General features: G+C 42.1%; 1 protein-coding gene across 1 annotated transcript in view; it reads left to right on the plus strand.

The window, feature by feature from the left end:
• The first annotated feature begins 305 nt into the window (after positions 1-305).
• The window catches only part of LOC126355986 (delta-sarcoglycan), a 390788-nt gene continuing 366270 nt past the window's right edge, over positions 306-24823 (plus strand). The window contains exons 1-2 of the mRNA XM_050006604.1: positions 306-381; positions 24104-24213. Of these exons, the coding sequence (XP_049862561.1) occupies positions 349-381; positions 24104-24213 (143 nt within the window). The 5' untranslated portion in view covers positions 306-348. The remainder of the gene's footprint in view (positions 382-24103; positions 24214-24823) is intronic.

Genomic DNA, 24823 nt, shown 5'->3' on the forward strand with positions numbered 1-24823 from the left:
CTTCTTTATTTATAAACATTTTTTCCGTTTATGGAAACCACAGTATTTATAAAGATGGCTAGTAGATGTGAGTGAGTAATGGGACTGTGCTGTTGATGCAACTGTCTCTGTTCTATCAAAATTCCCTATCAACGGCAGCTTCTTCAGGCGGGAGTAGTTCTTTGTGCGGGTGCTACACGTCTTCGTTGAGGAAACAGCTGACTTAGCGCGGTTTACCGTAAGCTCTTTCTGGCTGCCCCCTCCCCGCCTCCCAAACACTGGCTCGCCCGCTGGCAGCTGGTGGCTATTAATAGGCCGTCCACGTCTGCAGCAGTGTGGCCGCCGACGCCCGACGCCGCGCCTTCCGCCATGCTGTCCAGCTTCAGGCGCCTACGTAGACGGGTAAGCGTCTCTGCAATTTCCACACACGGCTGTATTCGTAGCCCTAATAGAAGTACCAACGTGCTGCGGCGTCCGTTGAAGAAAACAGGTACACTTTTGTCGCGCTCCGCACATCAGACTGCATCAGGTGTTTCCGCCTGGTCCGCCATCATCGCATTCTGTGATGTGGAACTGTGACGCACGTGCATCGCAGCCGTGCAAATGACGTCAGTTGGTACGCAACAACTTTTTCCGGCTACTGAAGGCACCGTTTTTAATTACATAAAATGTATCGATACAGTTACTGCTTTTGAATATCATCCTCATTCCCTTGAATCCCTCTGTATATAAAATACATTCATGAATTCGCGTACATCTACTGTAACCGACAACACTTAGATATCTGAGTAAGAAGTGACGAAAACTTGCAGTGCATGTCGGCTACTTTTCGGATCATCTGCAGACTTTCAGACGGAAACTAGTACTGATTTTTCCATAATGAAAATCGTAATTATATAATTAAATACCATTTTTGCATTAACATAATTTCTCTTGTTCTGTTCTTATTTGTTTGGAAATAATGATGAATCTAGCATTCTTATGTGCAATGATGCGGTTGCGCAACTATATCTGTAATAAATGTAGCTGTACTGTCATTAAAGTCAGTTATCATACTTGGTATTCCTGCATAAAATAGATTATTTATTTGGTGTGATGATAATTGTTACTCTGTGACCATCTGATCACAACTGAATAAAACAAATTTCTTGTGCGTTTCGTCTTTATTTTTGTAAGACACCTCCAGTGGCCAGGATATGCACATATTTTTGTTTACACTATTTAGTTCAAATTTAGGACGTTGTATATGAAGGTTATAAACGAAGCTGGTGTTTATTTTGTTTTTCTATGATATAGTACTAATTTAAAGTTCTACTCAAAGGTTTTGATCTAGATGTTGATCTACGTGCTGTGCACTTATTCCTTTAGTATAGTTCTTTTTCCCAAAAATGTTTACTTATTCCAGGCCACTGAAGATGCGTTACAAATAATAATTGCGAAAGGCGAATGGCACAAAAACTGTGCTTTATTCTGTTACGGTTAGACGATTCCACAGTAATAACTCACGTAGCAGAATACCGTACGCATGTGGGAACGACAGGACTTCAAAAGCTGAAGCTATTATTTACTTGCTTTCCTTGCCTCGGCCAGATTATATATTTACTGATAACTCAAACATTGTTCACCTTTTTGATACCAGTTGAACCGCGTCACACGATTAGGTTCACACGACACGTGACATGGTTTCCTGCACGTCTGTATTACAGTAGCCCTATATTTATCATCATGTTTCTAATTCATATCTTCCAATGTGCTAATGAACGATAAGTGACTCATCTGGCAAAGTTAAATCTTTCTTATAATTTCAACTTCATATCTATGTTACTTCTAGGCTTACAACTACCACAAAGCTGATAAACTCTTTATTGCCCTACGACAGGTTTCGATAGTATCTCATCATCGTAGCAGACTTGGACGTAATACTTAGTAACAGCATTCAGTTTTATGAAGGAAGACATTTGTATAACATTATAATTTTATTGCACGGTTAAATATTTATTTCAGTATTTTAAAATGGCATGTACAACATATCCACAATTTCAATACATGTTTTGTATCTGTTTGGTGTCGTGAAGGTGAGTGGGCATATAAATTTGAAACTCATACGTCTGAAGCAAAATTTAATTGCAGCAGATCTGTATATGGTGGTTGTTATTAAGTCTGGAACGTGTACTGCAGTATTACAAACAGTAAGATGCTGACCAGCCTGCTGTCTTGGGTATGTAAACAGACAACGTTTTGACATTGATTAGTATCAACATCTTAAAAAATTAGTCACTCTGCTTCACACTCCATAGTTATCCCACAGTTTATAAGTGTGGAGTAGACTCTGAAACAGATTGTGGAAGCGACTTTAGCCATTATGGTTTTAAGACATATTTCATGGAGACTGTTATTTTAATAGAAATATGGAATGTTCGAGAAATGGTGAAAATATGCAGTCTGTTCTACGAAACGTTTCTACCGAGGTAGATCTGTCATCGTCAAGACATTAAATAAGATGGAAAGATCAGGGAGTTGGTCTACTGAACAACTGAGCAACTGATACGTTAATAAATATATTCCAGTAACCTGAAAGAAGAAATCAAAAATTTAAATCGTCATTCGGATGGATGGCATTTTCTGTTGTTATTTACCTATTTATTTATTTATTTATTGTTAGGCGTACTTCGGCACAGATACCGGTTCAGCTTTTATTAATCCCGATACTTTAATATTGTAATAATATTGCTGCTGGCGACGCAGTACATTTCAGGCATAAATATTTCTGCTATACGACAGGAATCTGTATATAAAATTCCTGTCCTCCCTCTCCGATTTATTTGTACATATTTTTAATGTTTTTATTAATTCGTCTTTATCACTGTGTTGATGACGAGGAATACTGTAACACTTAAAACTTGACATTAATTATCGAAATAACAAATTAGAAACACACAGTAACATGAATGAATTCAAGATCACTTGTTTCAAAATGCAGTAGACGATATGACGTGTTGGAATGTCATTAGAACAATTATCATATTTTGTACCAATAAAGTGATGTTATTTAGATTTCCGTATTTCGTCTCGGAGATGGAAAATGAACAAGAAATTAGCAGTATACCGTCCACGGAAAAATTTGAGAATGCCATGGTTCCAAACACAAATCATACTTGTTTACATTTAACAGGTAGTGTTGATTGTCTTGTTCGACTTGCTCTAATACTTTATTACGTAGCGTCATTTGGATATTTTGTGGGGACATTCCCGTGTTATAATTTCTTTAGATTTTAAATCGTCGTTAACACCTAAACAATCTGAAGTTCAGCTTGGAAATGCATTTGACGAAGAAGCTACATCTAAAAGAACGATTTAGAATTGGTACAACGAATTCTAAAGATGTCGATTTCCTTCTTAGTGGTGAGTTATCTGAAGAATGCCTAAGAATGTCTATTACTGATGATAATACTGTCACTGCCCTACCAACATTTGAAGAAGATCGACGGACATCTTTCGAATTTATTCGGGAGGCATTGGGCATTCGAATGAGTCAACTCTGAGACGTTATTCATCGACAGCTAGACGTCTCAGAAGTTTGTTTCCGATAGAGTTCACATGAACTGACACCCAATTAAAAGCAACAACGTACTGATTGGTGAAAAATAAGCCCGGAAAAATTCCAAGGTGGTAGTTCAAACTTGGTTCGGAATATCACTACTGCTGATGGATCTTGGATTTGTCGCTATGATTCTGAAAAGAAAAAATGATTCGGCTCAGTGGAGCTTTCGAAGAGAACGTAAGCCTGCGAAACTCATACGAATGGGCAATGTTGGTCAGAAGGTGACTGATATTCCCCCCTCCTCCTAAACTGAGCCGTATTGCTACTGTAATTGTTACACAAATATCTGCCTACGGAAAATTTTTGAAAAAAGTTTGAAAAATGGCGAGAAAAGAATAATTTTACATTACAATAAAGCCTCGTCCTCTATAGCAAAACTAATAAATGAGTGCAAGAATGCCCTAAAGGTCATGGATGGATCCTCCACCATAAAGCACTCATCAAAAAACTTGTGCTTTGTTTTCAAAAATTAAAGATGAAATTCGTGGAATCACTTTTTCGTCGCCATGTGCCACAGTAGGACATTTTAAAAACTCGTTTTAAGAAGGGTTTGAGCAAGATTGACATCCTTGCTTTAAGGATTGGTTTCAACAAAGCAAAAATGCGTTGATGTTAAAGGGAGACACTTTGAAAAACAAAGTTATCATTCAATTTGTTTTTAAAACCAAACCTTATTTGATTTTCTAAACACTTTAAGTGCTGCACTCGTATTTATGGGATTAGCATTCAAGTTGTCGTTAACATAAAATAACTTCCACGTGTTCCACGAAATGTATCTGCACTCCGCTTGACATATTTTGCTTTTCATCCCTTCCAACAACAACTACTCACTACTGCTGTTAGTAACAGGTAATGTGTAAAAAGCAAGACATAAACAGTGTGATTCCTTAAGGGATGACGGAGAAGGGAAATTGTACCAATTTAAGCCAGGAGAGCCTGGTCCGTAAACGACTGAATCGAAAGTTATAAGCAAAGTCGTTCTGGTATCTCTGACGTTGAATTCTTGTACTTCAATCTCCTTGTTTTCCGTATTTTGGGAGGAGGTAGTAGGGAACAAAGCTGGAAAAATGCCCAATTAACATGGACTCTAAGGTGCATACCTTAAAAGCTGACCACTTGTTCATCTTTACTACTGTGAGATATAGCTCTTCTACTGAACAAGTGGCCATAGCTCTTAAGAAATGCACTTTACAGCCCATGTGTACAGGACACTGTTATATTGCTTCGGTCCATATTACCTCTTTCCAAAGTATTGAATGCAAAGAGACTGAAGTAGAAGAGACTCACCGTCAGAGTTTTGGTGCATAAGTTAGTAGCGTCTTTCCATAATTTTTATAAACACACACATATACGCATAACATGGACTTCAGTCATCAATATATTCTGTTAATTTTCAACAGACTAACAAGGCTGGGGTAACTTTTCGATCCCGCGACTGTAGAGAACACTTGGTTTTGAGACGAAGAACTCGTCGAGCCATGTTCGGAGAGCGTTTTCATCCGGTAACGAAGTTCGTTGAAGATCGTTCTACAGAGAGAGAAATATTTAAAAATCTGAGGGCGCAAAACCAGGTAAATGAGGTGGGTCAGTAATGAATTCCCAACCCAACCACTGAACTGGCAGTCTAGCAGAATGCCGTCGGGCGTCATCGTGGAGTAGTATCACTTCACGCAGTCTTCCTAGTCGTTGTTCTTGGACTGTGTCTGCAAGATGTCTCAGTTGTTGACAGTAAATGTAAGCAGTGATGCTCGGTCCCGAGTTCGAGTCTCGGTCGGGCACACAGTTTTAATCTGCCAGGAAGTTTCATATCAGCGCACACTCCGCTGCAGAGTGAAAATCTCATTCTGGAAACATCCCCAGGCTGTGGCTAAGCCATGTCTCCGCTATATCCTTTCTTTCAGGAGTGCTAGTTCTGCAAGGTTCGCAGGAGAGCTTCTGTACAGTTTGGAAGGTGGGAGACGAGGTACTGGCAGAAGTAAAGCTGTGAGTACCGGGCGTGAGTCGTGCTTCGGTAGCTCAGTTGGTAGAGCACTTGGCCGCGAAAGGCAAAGGTCCCGAGTTCGAGTCTCGGACGGGTACACAGTTTTAATCTGCCAGGAAGTTTCATATCAGCGCACACTCCGCTGCAGAGTGAAAATATCATTCTGGAAACATCCCCAGGCTGTGGGTAAGCCATGTCTCCGCTATATCCTTTCTTTCAGGAGTGCTAGTTCTGCAAGGTTCGCAGGAGAGCTTCTGTAAAGTTTGGAAGGTAGGAGATGAGGTACTGGCAGAAGTAAAGCTGTGAGGACGGGACGTGAGTCGTGCTTCGGTAGCTCAGTTGGTAGAGAATTTGCCCGTGAAAGGCGAAGGTCCCGAGTTCGAGTCTCGGTCCGGGACACAGTTTTAATCTGCCAGGAAGTTTCATATCAGCGCACACTCCGCTGCAGAGTGAAAATCTCATTCTGATCACAATAATGGTTTGGATCATTGTGGAATGATACTTTTAAACGATCTTCGTCAAACCCCAAAGACCTTGCTGAAATTGGAGGCCTACTAATGTCAAAACTATCCTCCTCAAGGCGAGAAAACCATTTTCCTGCCTTGTTCTGTCCAGTGGCAATATCATCATACACTGTGCAAATGGTTTGGGCTGCCTCCGCTTTTGTCACACCTCTACTGAACTCAATCAGAATATACTGTGTTTTTGGGAAATGGTCATATTTCTGGACTTGACACTCAATTCTCTAGCGCCCACAGCTCCACTCCCTATCTCCAAACATAACAACATGTGAACTCTAATAGCTACAGTCAACTACAATTTAAAAAATTACAGTCGGTAGACAAACACATATTAATGAGAATACCAACATGCAAAACAAAAACTCTACGAAGTTACGTAGTTGTTGTTGTGGTCTTCAGTCCAGAGTCTGGTTTGATGCAGCTCTCCATGCTACTCTATCCAGTGCAAGCTGCTTCATCTCCCAGTACCTACTGAAAGCTACATGCTCCTGAATCTGTTTAGAGTTTTCATCTCTTGATCTCCCTCTACGACTTTTACCCTCTGCGCTGATGACCAATACTAAATTGGTGATTCCTTGATGTCTCAGAATATGTCCTACCAAACGATCCCTTCGTCTAGTCAAGTTGTGCCACAAATTTCTCTTCTCTCCGATTCTATTTAGTACCTCCTCATTAGTACCTCTACCCACTAATCATCAGCATTCTTCTGTAGCACCACATTTCGAAAGCTTCTATTCTCTTCTTCTCCAAACTATTTATCGTCCACGTTTCACTTCCATACATGGCTACACTCCATACAAATACTTTCAGAAACGACTTCCTGACACTTCAGTCTATACTCGATGTTAACAAATTTCTCTTCTTCAGAAAAGCTTTCTTTTCCACTGCCGAGCAACATTTTATACCCTCTCTCCTTCGACCAACATGAGCTATTTTGCTCCCTAAATAACAAAACTCATTTACCACTCACTGTCTCTGACAGAATTAAAATGTCATCAGCGAACTTAAAAGCTTTTATTTCTTCTCCATGGATTTTAATTCCTACTCGGAATTTTTCTTTTGTTTTCTTTACTTCTTGCTCAATATAAAGTTTGATTAACATCTGGAATAGGCTACAACCCTGTCTCACACCCTTCCCAACCACTACTTCCCTTTCATGCCCCTCGACGCTTATAACTGGCATCTGGTTTCTGTACAAATTGTAAATAGCCTTTCGCTCCCTATATTTTACCCCTGCCACCTTCAGAATTTTAAAGAGAATATTCCAGTCAACAATGCCAAAGCTTTCTCTAAGTCTACAAATGATAGAAACTTAGGTTTGCCTTTCCTTAACCTATCTTCTAAGATAAATCGTAAGGTCAGTATTGCGCCCGTGTTCCAACATTTCTAAGGAATCCAAACTGATCATCCCCAACGTCAGCTTGTACCAGTTTTTCCATTCGTCTGTAAAGAATTCGTGTTCGTATTTTACACCCGTGGCTGATTAAACTGATAATTCGGTAATTTTCACATCTGTCAACACCTGCTTTCTTTAGGGTTGGAATTATTATATTCTTCTTGAAGACTGAGGCTGCTTCGCCTATCTCATACATCTTGCTCACCGGATGGTAGAGTTTTGTCAGGGCTGGCTCTCCCAAGGCTACCAGTAATTCTAATGGAATGTTGTCTACTCCCGGGGCCTTGTTTCCACTTAGGTCTTTCAGTGCTCTGTCCATCTGTTCACACACTATCATATCTCCCATTCCATCTTCATCTACCTCCTCTTCCATTCCCATAATATTGTCCTCAAGAACGTCGCCTTTGTATAGACCCTCTATATACTCCTTCAACGAAGTTATAGAGCAGGCTAAAAGCTTTCGACTAGGTCATTTCCAGACCAGGCTGCCTTACCCCAAATTAATACTTTAACCCTTCTTTGTCATCCGAGAAAGGTCGTAACACCATCATGGAATCGTCCTGTATGTTTCGCTCTTAGCGCAAAGTGTAAACAATCAGCGTAACAGTGAAGTCACATAACTTCTGGTTTGATATTGGGGCACGCACTTTAAGGTATACTCCTACTCTACGTTGGGCAGCAGCGTCATACAACGTCAACGTACCTGCCCGGAAGAGGAATCACACACCCACACACAGACGCTCGCACACACACACACACAAACACACACAAATAGCAAGGACAGTTATTCACGGCGCTGAACGGCCAGCGCTCTATCGCGGCAGTGGGCGCCGGCCATTACGCGGTCATTATTACTGGCGGTGGCACCTGTCGCCGGCCATGACGCGGCGGCTGATCCGCTGCAGACGCTGACGCTGGCGACAGCTGGTGACGCCCCAGCGAGCCCGGCGCCAGCAGCGGCAGCCCGGCGTCGCGACTGGCGTGCGGCCGTGTTTATTTCACGAAAGCACGCGTGTTCCCCGTGACACACGACTCCCTCTCGGCGCAGCTTCAACAATTCAGCCGGCCGGATGCCCCTGCGCCGCTCGCGACAACCGCTCAAACATTTAGGGCCGCCGGCATCGCGCAGGCAAGCAGTAAAACATGGCGCTAAATAAACCACGCGCCCCGGAGACGCCGAGAGTGCTTTTGCTTCGGCAACGAGCGGATCCCAGAATATGACAGGACTCGCCGCGCTACACACCCGCGGTGAGTGACCGGCGTCTGTTTCTGCTCCCGGCGGAGCGGACTGCAATTGACCGCATGAACTGACCACAGCCACAGAAGACTAGGTTCATCAGTGAGAACGAAACAATGTATCGAATGAAGGTGAGACGAAAAATCTCGTTGGTTAGAGACAACGAGGTAGAAAAACGTACCTCCTCTGAGTAACCTCCGGTAAAGTCCCAAACAAATAGCGCTTGTTAAATTTACCCAGGTTTTGTGTAATTCCTTGAGGTCTGCGATTCTTATAAATTTATGAAATTATTTTTAGTACGTTTGACGAATTTTATTGGTGATTATTAGTACGACTGGCTTCGGTATCATGATTACTGGTGATTGCTCTGCTATTCACAATAAAGTGTCTGGCAGACGGTTCAATGAACCATCTTCAAGCTGTCTCTCTACCGTTACACTCTGGAACGGCACGCGGGAAAAACAAGCGCTTAAATTTTTCTGTGCGAGCCCTGATTTCTCTTATTTTATCGTGGTGATCATTTCTCCCTATGTAGGTAGGTGCAAAAAGAATGTTTTCGCAGTCAGAGGAGAAAACTGGTGATTGCAATTTCATGAGAAGACCCCTTCGCAACGAAAAACGCTTTTGGTTTAATGATTGCCACTCCAATTCACGTGTCATGACTGTGACAGTATCTCCCGTATTTCGCCATAATACAAAATGAACTGCCCTTCTTTGTACTTTTTCCATGTCATCCGTCAGTCCCACCTGATGCGGATCCCACACCGCACAGCAATACTGCAGAATAGGGCGGACAAGCTTAGTGTAAGCAGTCTCTTTAGTAGACATGTGGCACCTTGTTCTGCCAACGAATCGCAGTCTTTGCTCTACCCACAATATTATCTATGTGATGGTTCCAATTTAGGTTATTTGTAATTGTAACCCCTAAGTATTTAGTTGAATTTACAGTCTTCAGATTTGTGTAACTTATCGAGTAATCGAAATTTAGCTGACATCTTTTAGTACTCATGTGGATAACTTCATACTTTTCCTTATTCAGGGTCAACTGCCACTTTTCGCACCATACAGTTATCTTATCTAAATCATATTTGCAAGTCGTTTTGGTCATCTGATGACTTTACAAGACCGTAAATGACAGCATCGTCTGCAAACAATCTAAGACCGCTGCTCAGGTTGTCTCCTATGTCGTTAATATAGATCAGGAACAATAGAGAGTCTATAACACTTCCTTGGGGAACGCCGGATATTACTTCTGTTTTACTCGATGACTTTCCGTCTGTTACTACGAAATGTGACCTTTCTGACAAGAAATCACGAATCCAGTCACACAACTGAGGCGATACTCCGTAGGCACGCAGTTTGGTTAGGAGACGCTTGTGAGGAACGGTTTCGAAAGCCTTCTGGAAATCGAAAAATTTTGAATCAATTTGACATCCCCTGGCGATAGCACTTATTACTTCGTGAGCATAAAGACCTATTTGTGTTTCACAAGAACGATATTTTCTGTAACAGTGATAACTATGTGTCAATAAATCTTTTCCTTCGAAGTACTTCATAATGTTCGAATAAAAGTAGAAATCATCTCTTAACATTTTCACATTGGGATTTTCACATGTATGGTAATAGTTATGAGTCTTTGGAGTGGAAACATTCGAATGTGAAAGTGTTAAGCCTTGGCATTGTGTTTGTTACAAGTAAATTCCTAGCAAAAATGTCAGTAAAGTCAATCAATGAAATTATTTAAACACACATCTCACTTAAGATATACCCTGAAATAAATTAATCTTTCAGTACAAGGTTACATTTCGCTACATATCCTCACTGACACAAACAGCAAGTACAGGGTGTCCCACTCAAACCTCCCTGATTCCGAGGTCCCAGGAGAGGAAAGCCACAGTAGATACAAGTATGAAAAACGCACCACATTGTAGATCATCTCAAAGAATTTATATTCCAGCGTCAGAAGTGCCAAGTATCGTCGCCAGACTGCAGCATAGTTCCATGAAGTGATAATGTCGACTCCACATCAGTGTGTTCAGGCAGTAGGGAGGTTTGCAGAAACAATATCTATGATTACTGCGCAAAGAAAATATCGCCGTGTGTATGAATGCGATGCTGCTAATGTGGTAACAATGAAAGAATAGTATTGGTTGTTTCCGGCAACAGGAAGTGTTCATAATCATTCTGACGGTGCACGTTGCAAAGTTTCAGAAGAGACAGTGGAGGACATCAGACAAACGGTTCTCAGGAACCCACGTTTCAGGCAATACATCAGGCAGCACCTAGGCAACATGATGTATCTCGATCAACATTACATCGTGTAGTCCTTCGTATGTGTGCTTACAAAGTGCAAATTGTTCAATATCTGACGCCGAACGCAAACCACGCCGACAACAATTTGCTGCGGATATGCTGCAGCTTATTGATATGCATGCCAGCTTCCTGGAAAGATGTTTATTCTCAGATGCGGCAACCTTTCATCTATCAGGAATTGTTAATAGCCATAATGTTAGGATTTGGGGTTCGCAAAATCCGGACGTTGTCACTGAACATGTTCAATCTTGTGCGGCCTAATGCCAGGATTGTTGGACCGTTCTTTTTTGCTGGAACAAAGAGTGAATGGGTCAACGTGTCTGGACCTTTTGGAGACTTCCAAACAAACATCAATTTTTAACAAGATGGAGCTCCACCGCATTGGTCAACGACTGTTCACAAGTTCCTGGATAGGAAATTTCCCAGCCATTGGATCTGGCGCGGAGGACCCATTGCCTAACCACCACGTTCACCCGACATTATACCGCTTGACTTCTTCATGTGGGCATTCGTGAAGGACCGCGTGTATGCGTCCAAAGTGGCCGATATTACTACGTTGCGACATCATATCACTAATCCAATTGCAACAATAGCACAGGAAATGTTACAACGAACTTGGAAAAAATTGAATATAGACTCCATATTCTTTGTGCTACAAATGGTTTTCATATAGAGGTGTACTGATGATAAATAAATAAATTCTTTGAGATGCGCTACAATGTAATGCATTTTCCATTGTCGTATCTACTGTGTTCTTTTTCAGGGTGTTTGACATCAGGGAGGTTTGAGTGGGACACCCTGTACTCTTCATCACGTACACTGATGAGCGAGGCTGTCCGCTGCAGCCAAGCGGTTCTAGGCGATTCAGTCTGGAACCGCGCGGCCGCTACGGTCACAAGTTCGAATCCTGCCTCGGTGATGGATGTGTGTGATGTCCTTAGGTTAGTTAGGTTTAAGTAGTTTTCAGTTCTAGGTAACTGATGACCTCAGATGTTAAGTCCCATAGTGCTCAGAGCCATTTGAACCATTTTGATGAGCCAAAACGTTACGACCACCAGCGAAATAGCTTGTTTGTCCGTCTTTGGAACGAGATATATCACTGATTCTGCGTATCAGGGATCCGACAATTTGATGGTATATGGAAGTATTTGGCATTAGAGGTCTAAGCACAGGTCATGTATTTCGAGTAATTTACGGGCCTCTGACTTGTGTACGTGGTGGTAGCACCCGACAGCGACCGAGATGGGTTCTACGGCAATTACATCAGGCGAATTTGGTCGCCGAGGTATCAACGTGATTTCACTATAATGCTCCTCAAACCACTGTAGCACCGTTCTGGCAGAGAAACACTGACGGTTATACTGCTGAAACATGACATCGCGGTCGAGGAAGACAGCAAGCATGAGCAGATGAAGGGGGTTCGCAGATGTCAGCGTCTCTTCCATTACCACAAGTCTCACGCAAGCGTAGGCGAATATCTACCATATCTTAATGGTGTCCCACCAGCCAGCAACCCTGACGCGCTGAACTTCTCGAGCCGGCTTTCTTCTCGACGGTAGCGTTTGTGGAAACGACCAACGACCTGGTATAGCAAAAATGTGATTCGCTATAAGAGACGACAGGTTTTTATTGATCGACGGTCGAATCCCGATGGTCCCGTGCCAAGTGCAATGGATATGTAATTGGGTCAACATGTGGACAGGTAGGGGTGGTCTGCTGCAGAGCTCCATGTTCAACAATGTACTATGAAGGGTGTGCTCAGAAACACTTGTGCGTGCACCAGCAATGTGATCTTTCGGCAGAGACGCCACAGGTCACCATCTATCCTAGTTTACACAGCAGACAAGCCTCCGAACCCCGCGTTCTGTGAAGAGTTCAAATGGTTCAAATGGCTCTAAGTGCTATGGGACTCAATTTCTGAGGTCATCAGTACCTGCCGGCCGCGGTGGCCGTGCGGTTGTAGGCACTTCAGACCGGAACCGCTTGACTGCTACGGTCGCAGGTTCGAATCCTGCCTCGGGCATGGATGTGTGTGATGTCCTTAGGTTAGTTAGGTTTAAGTAGTTCTAAGTTCTAGGGCACTGATGACCACAGCAGTTGATTTCCATAGTGATCAGAGCCATTTGAACCATTTTCGTCATTAGTCCCCTAGAACTTGAAACTACTTAAACCAAACTAACCTAAGAACATCACACGCATACATGTCCGAGCCAGGATTCGAACCTGCGAACGTAGTGGTTGCGTGGTTCCAGACTGTAGCACCTAGAACCGCACGGCCATCTCAGCCGGCTCTGTAAAGAGTCACCAAGTGATAGTTTCATTGTCCTTCTAGCTCTTCGATAGGTGCTTACGACAGTTACACTTGCACATTCGAATAGCTTTGCCATTTTTGAGGTTTACAAGCTCTGTTTAATAACAATCTGATCTTTGTCAAAGTCACTTATATCAATGGATGTCCCAATTTACAACACATCTTTCCTGGGGTAATCTCCCATCCGTGCCTTCTGTGCTTACATACTTTCGCTACCGGGTCACGTGCCACAATGCCACCAGGCGGCATCCAACCTAGCGGTGGGCATTGGTCACAATGTTTTGGATTATCACTGCATGAGATTAATGTACACGTAACAGTAATGCATGTGATGATGTCAGCAATCTTCAGAAAAGCGTCGTGATGGTGAAAATTAATAAAAGTGACAAGCAGCTATTCCATAAAGCACATGTACTCTCGACTCACATTATTATAGTCGACATCCTAAACCCGATGTCAGCAACAACACGTATATTAGGATGCACATCATATGACGTGCATTCCTGAATTACTGCATGTAGGATCCACTTGTTAAGCAATATATTTTTTAAATATATAAACCCAAAAATGTCATCGAATGACTGAGAATGCAACACCAATGAGGGTTCACTTTCGTACGTTTTCCTGAATGGCGACATGACAATAAGACAGCTGTGACAAATTGTGGATTCTATTATTTGACGCGTTTGATTTTATCGCCTAGTATGATGCTGTAAACGTTTCATGTTGATGATATTGGTCCGTAGACGGATACTGATTGTTCAATAAAGCAATTTTGTCAGCAGCTCATGACGGCAAATCATGACGTTCTCCCAACATTTTTCAGCATTGTGTGCTGCGTACACTAGATATACAAAAGTCGCATCTCTCGGGCAACGATTAATGGACGATAACATGCCTGAAACGGACTTGCCTGTCCATACATCTAACTTGAAACGGGTGGAACGCTTTTGGGATGAATTAGAACGTTGACTTAGCCACAGATCCCAGCGTCCATACATCACGCCCTTCTCTGTATTCGACTCTTGAGAAAGATGGGGCTGCAACTTCTCCAGAGACGCCATTACACCTAATTTAAAGTGTCCCCACCAGAGTTGAAGCCGTCCTAAGGTCAGAAGGTGACGTTTGTACAGACTGTGCGCGAAATGGTTTAGTGTTTGCACAACTACGTGGGAGCAGTTTCAGTATCACTTTAGTAAACATGTCGACTGCGCGCAATTGTTTTACTTTAAACTTGGTAATATTTGCACAAAACTGTTGGTAGCACTGTTGTCATTAATCTCATTCTCCGAGTGCTGTGCTCCATGTGTCCGTTCCTCCTACTTGTATGTGACCAGTAAGTTAGAAATGGATTTTAATATTACTGTAGTACATCTGACAAGTGAAAGAGCCCATAAGGCGATCGTTGTTACAAGCAATAAGTTTCGGAAAGACAGAGGAACACAACATAAAGCACAGTGGAGATGCACAATAAAACGTGTAGGTTAAGATTTACTTAAACGTTTATTCAATGAGCATTAAATCAGAAAGTAAAAATGATACAAGTGCAGCTGATTATTTGAGAACGAACTTTCCAAACTCAGATTTGGGTTTCCGCAAGACGTTTGGATTTCACCCAAGCGCCAAAAAACTGGTATATCCATGCGTATTCAAATACAGAGATATGTAAACAGGCAGAATACGGCACTATCGTCGCAACGTCTATATAAGACAACAAGTATCTGGCGCAGTTGTTAGATCGGTTACTGCTGCTACAAATGCAGGTTATCGAGATTTAAGTGAGACTGAACGAGATGTTATAGTCGGCGCACGAGCGATGGGACACAGAGTCTCCGAGATAGTCATGAAGATGGGATATCCCGTACGACCGTTTCAAGAGTGTACCGTGAGTATCATGAATCTGATAAAACATCACATCTCCGACATCATTGCGACTGAAGAGAGTCGTTCAATATGACAGAAGTGCAACCCTTCCACAAATTGTTGTAGATTTCAGTGCTGGGCCATTAACAAGTGCCCGCATCTCCTGGTCGTGCGGTAGCGTTCTCGCTTCCCGCGCCCGGGTTCCCGGGTTCGATTCCCGGCGGGGTCAGGGATTTTCTCTACCTCGTGATGGCTGGGTGTTGTGTGTTGTCCTTAGGTTAGTTAGGTTTAAGTAGTCTAAGTTCTGGGGGACTGATGACCATAGATGTTCAGTCCCATAGTGCTCAGAGCCATTTTGAACCATTAACAAGTGTCAGCGTGCGAACTATTCAACGAAACATCATCGATGTGGGCTTTCATAGCCGAAGGTCGACTCGTGTACCCTTGATGACTGACGCAATGCTTTACGCCTCGCCTGGGCCCGTTAAAACCGGTATTGCACTGTCGACGACTGGAAACTTGTTGCCTGGTCGGACGAGTCTCGCTTCAAATTGTATCGATGGGACACACGTATACGGGTATGGAGACAACCTCATGAATCCTAGGATTCTGCATGTCATCTGGAGACTGTTCAAGCTGGCGGAGGCTCTGTGATGGTGTGGAACGTGTGTAGTTCGAGTGATGAGATCCTTGATACGTCTAGATACGAATTTGACAGGTGACACGTACGTAAGGACTCTGTCTGCGCACCTGCATTCATTCATGTCCATTCTGCAGGACTTGGGCAATTCCATTAGGTCAAAGCGACACCTCACAGGTCCAGAATTTCTACAGAGTGGCTCTAGGAACACTCTTCTGAGTTTAAACGCTTTCGATGGCCACGAAACTCCCCAGACGTGAACATTATTGAGGATATCTGAGATGACTTGCAAGTGCTGTTCAGAGGTATACTCCGCCCTCTTGCATTCTGACGAATTTATGGAAAACCCCGCAGGATTCATGGTGTCACTTCCCTCCAGCACTGTTTCTGACACCATGCCACGTCTTGTTACGGTACTTCTACGTCCTCGAGTGGACCCTACAGTATATCAGGCAGGTCTTCCAGTTTCTTCGGGTCTTCAGTGTATATGGTTTTGTTGATGCTATCGTTCAGAGTCGGACAGTCAACTAACCCAAAATGAATTATATAGGCCCCACCTATCAGACAATAAATGTGAAAAACATGGGCATTATGTACAATAAACGACTTTAAACTATGCGAATACGAATTTTTTTTTGAAACCCGTTCGTACTTTTATCATAAGGAATAAAAATGGTTTTGGTTTCTTGCCATACATATTACTGGTCGAGCTTAGCAATCATAGAGAGTTGAAAGTCTCTGAACATGGAAAGAAACATACTGTAGTGTCAATTTAACGTGTGTTTCCTGTCGCGCGCAATTGACTTCACTCAAAAAATGTCCACGATGCGCAGCTGACCACTTTCGAAAAGTGGCTGCGCGGAGTTGACCACTTCAAGGGCAATTAATACTTGGGGTTCTGTGTGCATTCTGGATCACCCGAATGGGCAGACACGTTCCTAATCAATTTTCATTAATATGTGGCCAGTTGCTTTCGATGAGATAGTGTACCTGCTGCCATTTGTGTTGTAGTGCTGTGGGTCATATGTAATTACGTTTTAAAAGACACTAGGCTCACCATATTTCTTCAAAACATAGAAAATTATAGTTCATCTAGAATAAATAAAAAGCAGTTCCGGTTAGTCAAGAGTGGTCCCTCCATTGTCATTATGGTTAATAGGATGGAGCCACCTTACATGTACACTGCTGACTGGGGAAGGCCCGAGACATGCTACTTGCCTTACGGGCTACATGAGAGCCACATAATTTCCCCAATTTTCAGGGCCACGTACGATCCGAGCGACATAGGACAAGTGACTGAGTGTGATCTGAGAACTCGCTGAAATCACTGACAGCAGATGGCTCGTGAGCAACGTACAGGCCTGTGAGCAGTGTGCTCGCGAACATACAGAAAGCCGCTAATCAGGATATGTGCCTATCTTTCTCAGACAGTGCCAGAGGACTTCAAGCTTCGCGATTTCGCGGAACAGCAATGCGTGTTTTGAGGCTTCAAAGACGTTAACATTTTTCGTGTACACTCCATGTTAGTGCAAATAGACAGTGAACATTTTCGTGATATGACTACAGTATTTTTGGTAATTTGTGTTGATTCAGGAATTTGTATTTGAACACCTTTTAGGTAGATGCCTACATTTGGGAATGTGTTCCTTAAATTCACAATGTTTAGTGTACAAGTGATTTTTCATTAATTTCAACAATATTCCATTCATTTTTTAAAATTTCTCTGTGTATCCACCATCCGTTGATGTATTGGTAATGATACTGTATACAAAGAATCATTCGCTTTATCTGAATGTTCCTCCGTTAAATAGGATACTGTTATAAATGTTTTGGAGTTATACCATCTACTTGATATTTTGGAAGCACACCTAACATAGAAATATGTTCTATCACAGCATCCATATTCACCAGGTTAACCGTGTAAAGTATCAGGAAACATCCAAAATTCCAATTATGGGCTTAATTTTGCAAGCTCATACAGTTTCATTACATAACGTTACTTTGAGCAGATAATTAGAGAAACAACTCTAAATTTTGCGTCTCAGACCTCACAGATACAAACAGATCTGAACTTATCGAATCAGGTAGGAAGGAACCAGTGGCCAATATGTTGCGACAGCAACTACCACCGCAGGTTTTACAAAGAATGTTACGAAAGGTGGGGAAATAATTTTGCTTAGTCGCAGTGAAGGGATACAAACTACAGAATATCTGAGTAGTCAACAACAAATATTCAGTACTGAGGACGAAGATATGGAACACAAGTGGAAAAAAAAATTCGAAAGCATCGTTCAGTATGCCTCGGACAACTATATTCTGAGAAATGTCTTTAGAGATGGAAAAACTCGGTTTAATAACCGTGTTAGAAAACTGCCACGAAAACAAAGAGAGCTTTATCACGGATTCACGAGAATTCAAAATTTACCAAACAAACAAAATTTCAAAGAGGCGAAATGAGCGCAGTGAGAGCAGTGAGATAATCGTTCAGTGACCCTGAAAGCAAAACTTTTCCAATCGATCTACCTGGAAACCTAACAGGTTTTGCTCTTGTGTACAACCAATAAGCGAGTTGGAATCATCCATACAGCCACTCACTAACTCTGCAGGCACTAAAATGTAAGATAACATAGAGGTAGTCGAAATACTGAATTCGGTTTTCCGAAATTGTTTCATCGTGGAAAATCGTAATACGGTCCCTCTTTTCAATCATCGTACGAATGTCGAAACGACAGATACTGAGATGACCGATCACAGAATAAAGAATCAACTGTAATCACTTAGTAGTGGAATGGCATCAGGACTGCACGGGATACCTGTGCGATTCTGGAAAGTTTCTGCGGAAGAAATTGCTGCTCTTCTAACAGCAGTAGATCGTGGTTCCCCGGAGCAAGCAAAAGGTAGGTAGCGACCGGAAAAGCACAGGTCTTTTCCGCTTTGAGGGAGGGTCGAAGGACAGATTTACGTAACTACAGGCCCATATCGTTCACGTCAATCTATTGCAGAATAATGGAACATGTTTTATGCGCAATTATTATGAAAGCTTTTGCAGAACGGAAATCTCCTTAAAAATCAATATGGATTCCTCAAACAAAGATCTAACCAAACTCAGCCCCCTCTGTTCCTCCACCAGAGCCGTTGCGCTGTTGACAACACCGCTCAAGTTGATGTATTCCTTGATTTCGGGAAGGCGTTTGACACCGCCCGGCACTGACGTGTAATGAAAAAAGTACGTGCTTACCCTGTATCAGTCTAGATTTGCGACTGGATACAAGACTTCTTTGCCGATAGAACTCAACATGTCGCTCTTAACGGAACGAAGTCGACAAATTTGTAGGTGATTTCTGAAGTATCCCAACGAAATGTGATAGGTCCGTTACTGTTACGACGTATACAAATGGTCTAGTAGGAATCACCGGAAGCCCTTTAAGACTATTCGAAGTTGATACGTTTGTCTATAAGATACTATCAACGCCCGTAGACAGTAACGATGTGCAAAATAACCCACTTAAGACTGATGAATTCTCCATTCTCTATCATTTGACCCTGAACGTAAATAAATGTAACCCATTCGCATATATAGGAAAATAAATCCTCTACTATACAACTACACTACTGATGAGAAACTGCTCGAAACAGCATATACTGTAAAATATCTCCTAGTAATTATCCAGAGCGATCTGAAGTGGAATGACGACATAAAAAAATAGCAGGAAAAACAGACTTCAGGCTGAGATTCATAGGAAGAATGTTAAGGAAATGTAACTCACCCTTGAAAGAAGTTACTTACAAGGTGCTTGTTCGACGGATTCTTGAGTGTTTTTCATGAATATGAGACCCTTACTAGGTTAAGGTTGATAGAAAGAGAGAGAAAGAGAGAGAGAGAGAGAGAGAGAGAGAGAGAGATAAGATCCAACGAAGAGCGTTGAGTTTCGTCACGGGATCTTTGAGTCGGCGCGATAGTGTTGCAGAGATGCTCAAGAAACTCCAGTGGCAGAGGCTGCAAGAGAGGCGTTGAACGTAACGGAGAGGTTTGCTCCTGAAATTTCGAGAGAGTGCTTTCCGGAAGGACTAGGACAACGTATCACTTCTCTCACACACATCTGACAACATGAGCATAATGAAATAATTCAATGGTTAGAGCTAATACAAAGGTCTACCGACAATCATTCTCCCCAGGCATCATTCGCTAGTGGTTCAGGCCACGGAGTATTAGTCAGTGGTGTCAGAAGTTCCCTAAGGCACGCAGTCTCAGATTGCTTGTGGCTACAGTTATAGATGTAAATAAAGTTAAACATTTTATTTAGAATTGGCAGTTCATTATTTTTGTAACAGGCCGAAGTAAAGACAGAGGTAATCTTCGAAACAAGCATTTGTTTAAACATTATGTTCTTCTACTATTCAAAACATTGGACTTATATTATGAATTACATGTAGAGTTATGAAATTATGATACTTTTATTTAAGTTCATTTTCAGTAGGATATATTGTAAAAAAAGTGTTATATATATCTGGTTAAAATAGCGTAATTACTTTTATCAAAAATTTACATTGAAGGAAAATTCCCAAAAACTTATAATTTAAACAAATCAGATTGTGTAATATTTCTACACACATAAAAATTATTGAAATTAATTGCTACATCACTTACTTAAAAGCCCGCATCATCTTCCTGGACAAACGTTATATATATATATATATATATATATATATATATATATATATATATATATATATATATATATATAGCAGATTCTACATATATTCCCAGGCTCCAGAAATTTCTGACCTTAAAATTAAATTAATTTAAAATAATAATTATTAAAAGGCTTAGTTCCTTGAGTTTTCGTGTTGCGAAACATAAGTTATAAACACTTGTGGATCTGGCGATGTTTCTTTCTGTCCCGGGCTATCTTTTGACCGTGTTATGTAAACATTGTGTTGAATCCGGTAATACCGTATTTTCTAATATGTTTATGAAATAGTTACTCGGAAAAACATAAATGTAGAAAGAATGAGTGCAAAATGGCGTTTCAAATTACAAATAAATAAATAAAAAAACAACGAAACGTAGTTTATTATGCGAACAGGATTCTAGATAACGAAAGAAAACTAAGAAGAATAGCTTTATTCGTATTATATGTAATTATTACTTCCCATAGAGCGACATAAAGAACTCACATAGTTGTCGTTTATGCTCAAAGTATACCAAAATTGTCCATGTAGCATGTTGTCTGTAATAGTGTTTAGCTACATGAGATCATTTGGAGGTTCTGCGGAAATAGCTAATTTAGGAAGAAAAATTACGAGTGGCAGGGGGTACGTATAACGGTGTGCAAGCCACCTGTACGGTGGAAGAGACGACCTTCGCGCACATAGAGTCTCACATTTGCCCGACCTGACCATTCGAATAACGTTTTCAACTTGTTTTCGTCTACGTCAACCTTGCAAATAGGCTATTACAGGCAGAATAACATAGTAATTTTCTCTGGCAAATACTAGAAGTGGATCTCTATACCTGCGGGACCGTATCATCAACCACTACCCACCTGTACTGACAATAAATACTACCACTAGAAAAAAAAAGTTCTCTTATATTAGTTACGAGAGCACGCTGAAAAGTATGCCTCCGAATTTTTTATGTGAAGAGTCATAAAGTTTTTTAAATAAAACAAACGTTATTAACGTTCCACATCTTTGTTCCTTAAGTATCCTTATTTGTAACCCTCTACCGCTAGATAGCTCGGAACTGCAGCGTTCTGAATAGCAGAGTGTGATGTACCGGGTGATCAAAAAGTTAGTATAAATTTGAAAACTTAATAAACCACGGTATAATGCAGATAGAGAGGTAAAAATTGACACACAAGCTTGGAATGACATGTAATTGTATTAGAAACGAAAACACCCCATATTGCTAGGCGCGTGAAAGATCTCTTGCGCACATCGTTTGTTGATGATCGTGTGCTCAGCCGCCACTTTCGTCACGCTTGCCTCCCAAGTCCACAGACCTCAGTCCGTGCGATTATTGTCTTTGGGGTTACCAGAAGTCGCAAGTGTATCGTGATTGACCGGCATCTCTAGGGATGCTGAATGACAACATCCGACGCCAGTGCCACACTATAACTCCGAACGTGCTTTACAGTGCTATTGAAAACATGATTCCTCGACTACAGCTATTGTTGAGGAATGATGGTGGACATATAGAGCATTTCCTGTAAAGAACATCATCTTTGCTTTGTCTGACTTGGTTATGCTAATTCTTGCTATTCTGATCAGATGAAGATCCATCTGTCGGACAGTTTTTGAACATTTGTATTTTTTTGGTTCTAATAAAGACCCAATGTCATTCCAAGCAAGTGTGTCAATTTGTACCTCTCTATTTACATTTTCCGTGATTTATTCAGTTTTCAAATTTATACTGACATTTTGGTTCAAATGGCTGAGCACTATGCAACTTAACTTCTGAGGTCATAAGTCGCCTAGAACGTAGATCTAATTAAACCTAACTAACCTAAGGACATCACACATATCAATGCCTGAGGCAGGATACGAACCTGCGACCGTACTGACTTTTTGATCACCCGGTACGTATTTTGGTGAGTCAGAAACAGCGTAGTGCAATCGAGGAGAACCATCTCCTTCAGCAAGACAATACCAGACCACACACGAGCGCTGCGACATCTGCACCAGCCCGACGCCTTACGTTCACTGCCATCGATCATCCTCCAACAATCCCCACTTGGTGCCGTCTGATCTTCACCTGTTTCGAAATTTAACTAACGTACTCGATGATTTTAGTTTGATGCTGATGGAAGCTGTGCAAGCGGAGATGAAGTTATCGCTACGTCAACAGAGTCATTCAAGAGTGACAGTATCAGCAAATTGGTCATTGGGGGGGGGGGGGGGAGGAGGTGGAGGGGAATGTTTTCATCGCTAGGGTGACTACGTTGAGAAATAAAAAAAGTACTCATGAAGAAGAAATATGTAGAATACAGAGGGGTCCAAAAAAATGTACCCACTGTTTTAAAGTTCATAACTTACAAACTAATTTACGGAGTTGTCTCAATTATGGGGAAAGTGTAGCTTAAAGTCCAATTTAAAGATATCACTGTAGGTGTTGGAAATGGTCACCATTAACATCCACACACAAAAGATGCAGCCGAACTGCATCACGCACTATTCACTGCAACGTGTTCAGTTGGATATTTGCACATGAATGTATTAAGGATTCTCGAAGTTCATCCAATGTGTGTGGCCTTTGTCGATAAATGACGTCCTTTAGTGTTCCCCACAGGTAAAAGTCCAGAGTAGTTAGGTCTGGGGAACGTGGTGCATGCTCCACAGCACCTCTACGGCCTATCCATCTCCCTGATAGATTTTCCTCGAGATAAGCCCAAACACGATTTTGGGAGTGGGCTGGAGCACCATCATGTTGAAAGTAAACACTTTTGTCTCCATTCAAGTCTCGGATGGCAGGTAAAATGGATGTCGGAAGCTTCTGAGGGTACTCCTCACCGGTAACTGTGCCATCAAAGAAGAATGGCCCAATCAAGCACCGGTAAGACAGAACACGCCACACATTTACTCCTGGCAAATTCATGGATTTGTCTACATGGACGTTCGGATTTTCTGCGGGCCAATTGTGGCGACTTACTGTACTATTGAGTTTGAACTGTGCCTCATCAGACCATACAATCATCTCTGCACACTCTTCATCGTTGCGCACCATGTTAGTAAACCACTCGCAGTACCCCATTCTGTGATCAGGGTCGTCCTCGTTGATTGCGTGTCTCAAACGTGGGATGTAGCACTTCCACTTTGCTGTCTTTAAAACACTAAAGGATGTCGTTTATCGACAAAAGCCACACACATTGGATGAAGTTCGAGAATCCATCGTATATTCATGTGCAAATATCCAACTGAACATGCTGCAGCCAGTAGTTCGTCCTCCTATTTGGCGGCATCGTTTGTGTGTGGGTGTCAATGGTGACCATTTCGAACACCTACAGTGATTAAGTTGTACTTTAAGCCACGCTTTTACCAAAAATGAGACAACTCCGTCAATTAGTTTGCAAGTTATTGACTTTTAAACAGTGGATACATTTTTTTGACCCCTCTGTATTGATGACGTTTGTTTTATTAAAAGGCTATAAGATTTTCACATTAAAAATTCGGTAGAATTATTTTTCAGCACGCCTCGGTAGTTCTCGTCTTGTAGGTGCCAGTGTTCCGATGAGTGGATGCGTGTGCCTTTCTGTTCGCAGAGCTCGAGCAATGGCCCCAGCAAACCTGGAGGCGGCGCCGCTGCCGGTTCGTCGCCCGCTGGGGGCGCCGCGGCGGCGGCCGGCGCCGGGGCGGGCACCGTCGTCAACAGGTGAGCCACACCCTGCAGCTGCCCTTCTCCAAGCACAGTAGTAGACAAAACGTAAATCATGAAACTGTACAAAGGGTAGCTTTTACTGTCACCTCATCAAGCTGTGGTCAACAACTTTCGTGACACTGTTAACTTTTTATTTTCTCAGCCAGTTTCGGCTGATAAAATGCAGGATAGATTGTGGGACATCGTGCATTATTTCCGCTTCAGGATCTACAATTTCATGAAGTTCCGATAAGTGGCGGCGCTATATCCAACCTTCAAAATGGCATGTGTAACGGAGGTGCGTCCCAAGTAGAGAGTTGTCACAGAGTTTCTTTAGGTGGAAAAGCAGAGCATTACAGGTATTCACAGGCGCTTGCAGAATGGAGACCTGATAGTGAACAAAAGCACGGGGAGTCGCTGGGCGTGGCGTCTGTCATCATCGCAACAAGATCACGCAAACCTCTCCTGCCTCCTGCTACAGCTGTGACTCCTGCAGTGTTGGAACGTGCGGACACTCTCATTCGAGTTGGTCAATAATCACAATCACTTCGCTGCTCAACTGGACGTATCTGTTGTCAGTGCTGACACACTCATTCACCCGATAGAATAACTAAAGGCACGCACC

The sequence above is a fragment of the Schistocerca gregaria genome, chromosome 3, assembly GCF_023897955.1.
Source record: "Schistocerca gregaria isolate iqSchGreg1 chromosome 3, iqSchGreg1.2, whole genome shotgun sequence".
Lineage (NCBI taxonomy): Eukaryota > Metazoa > Arthropoda > Insecta > Orthoptera > Acrididae > Schistocerca > Schistocerca gregaria.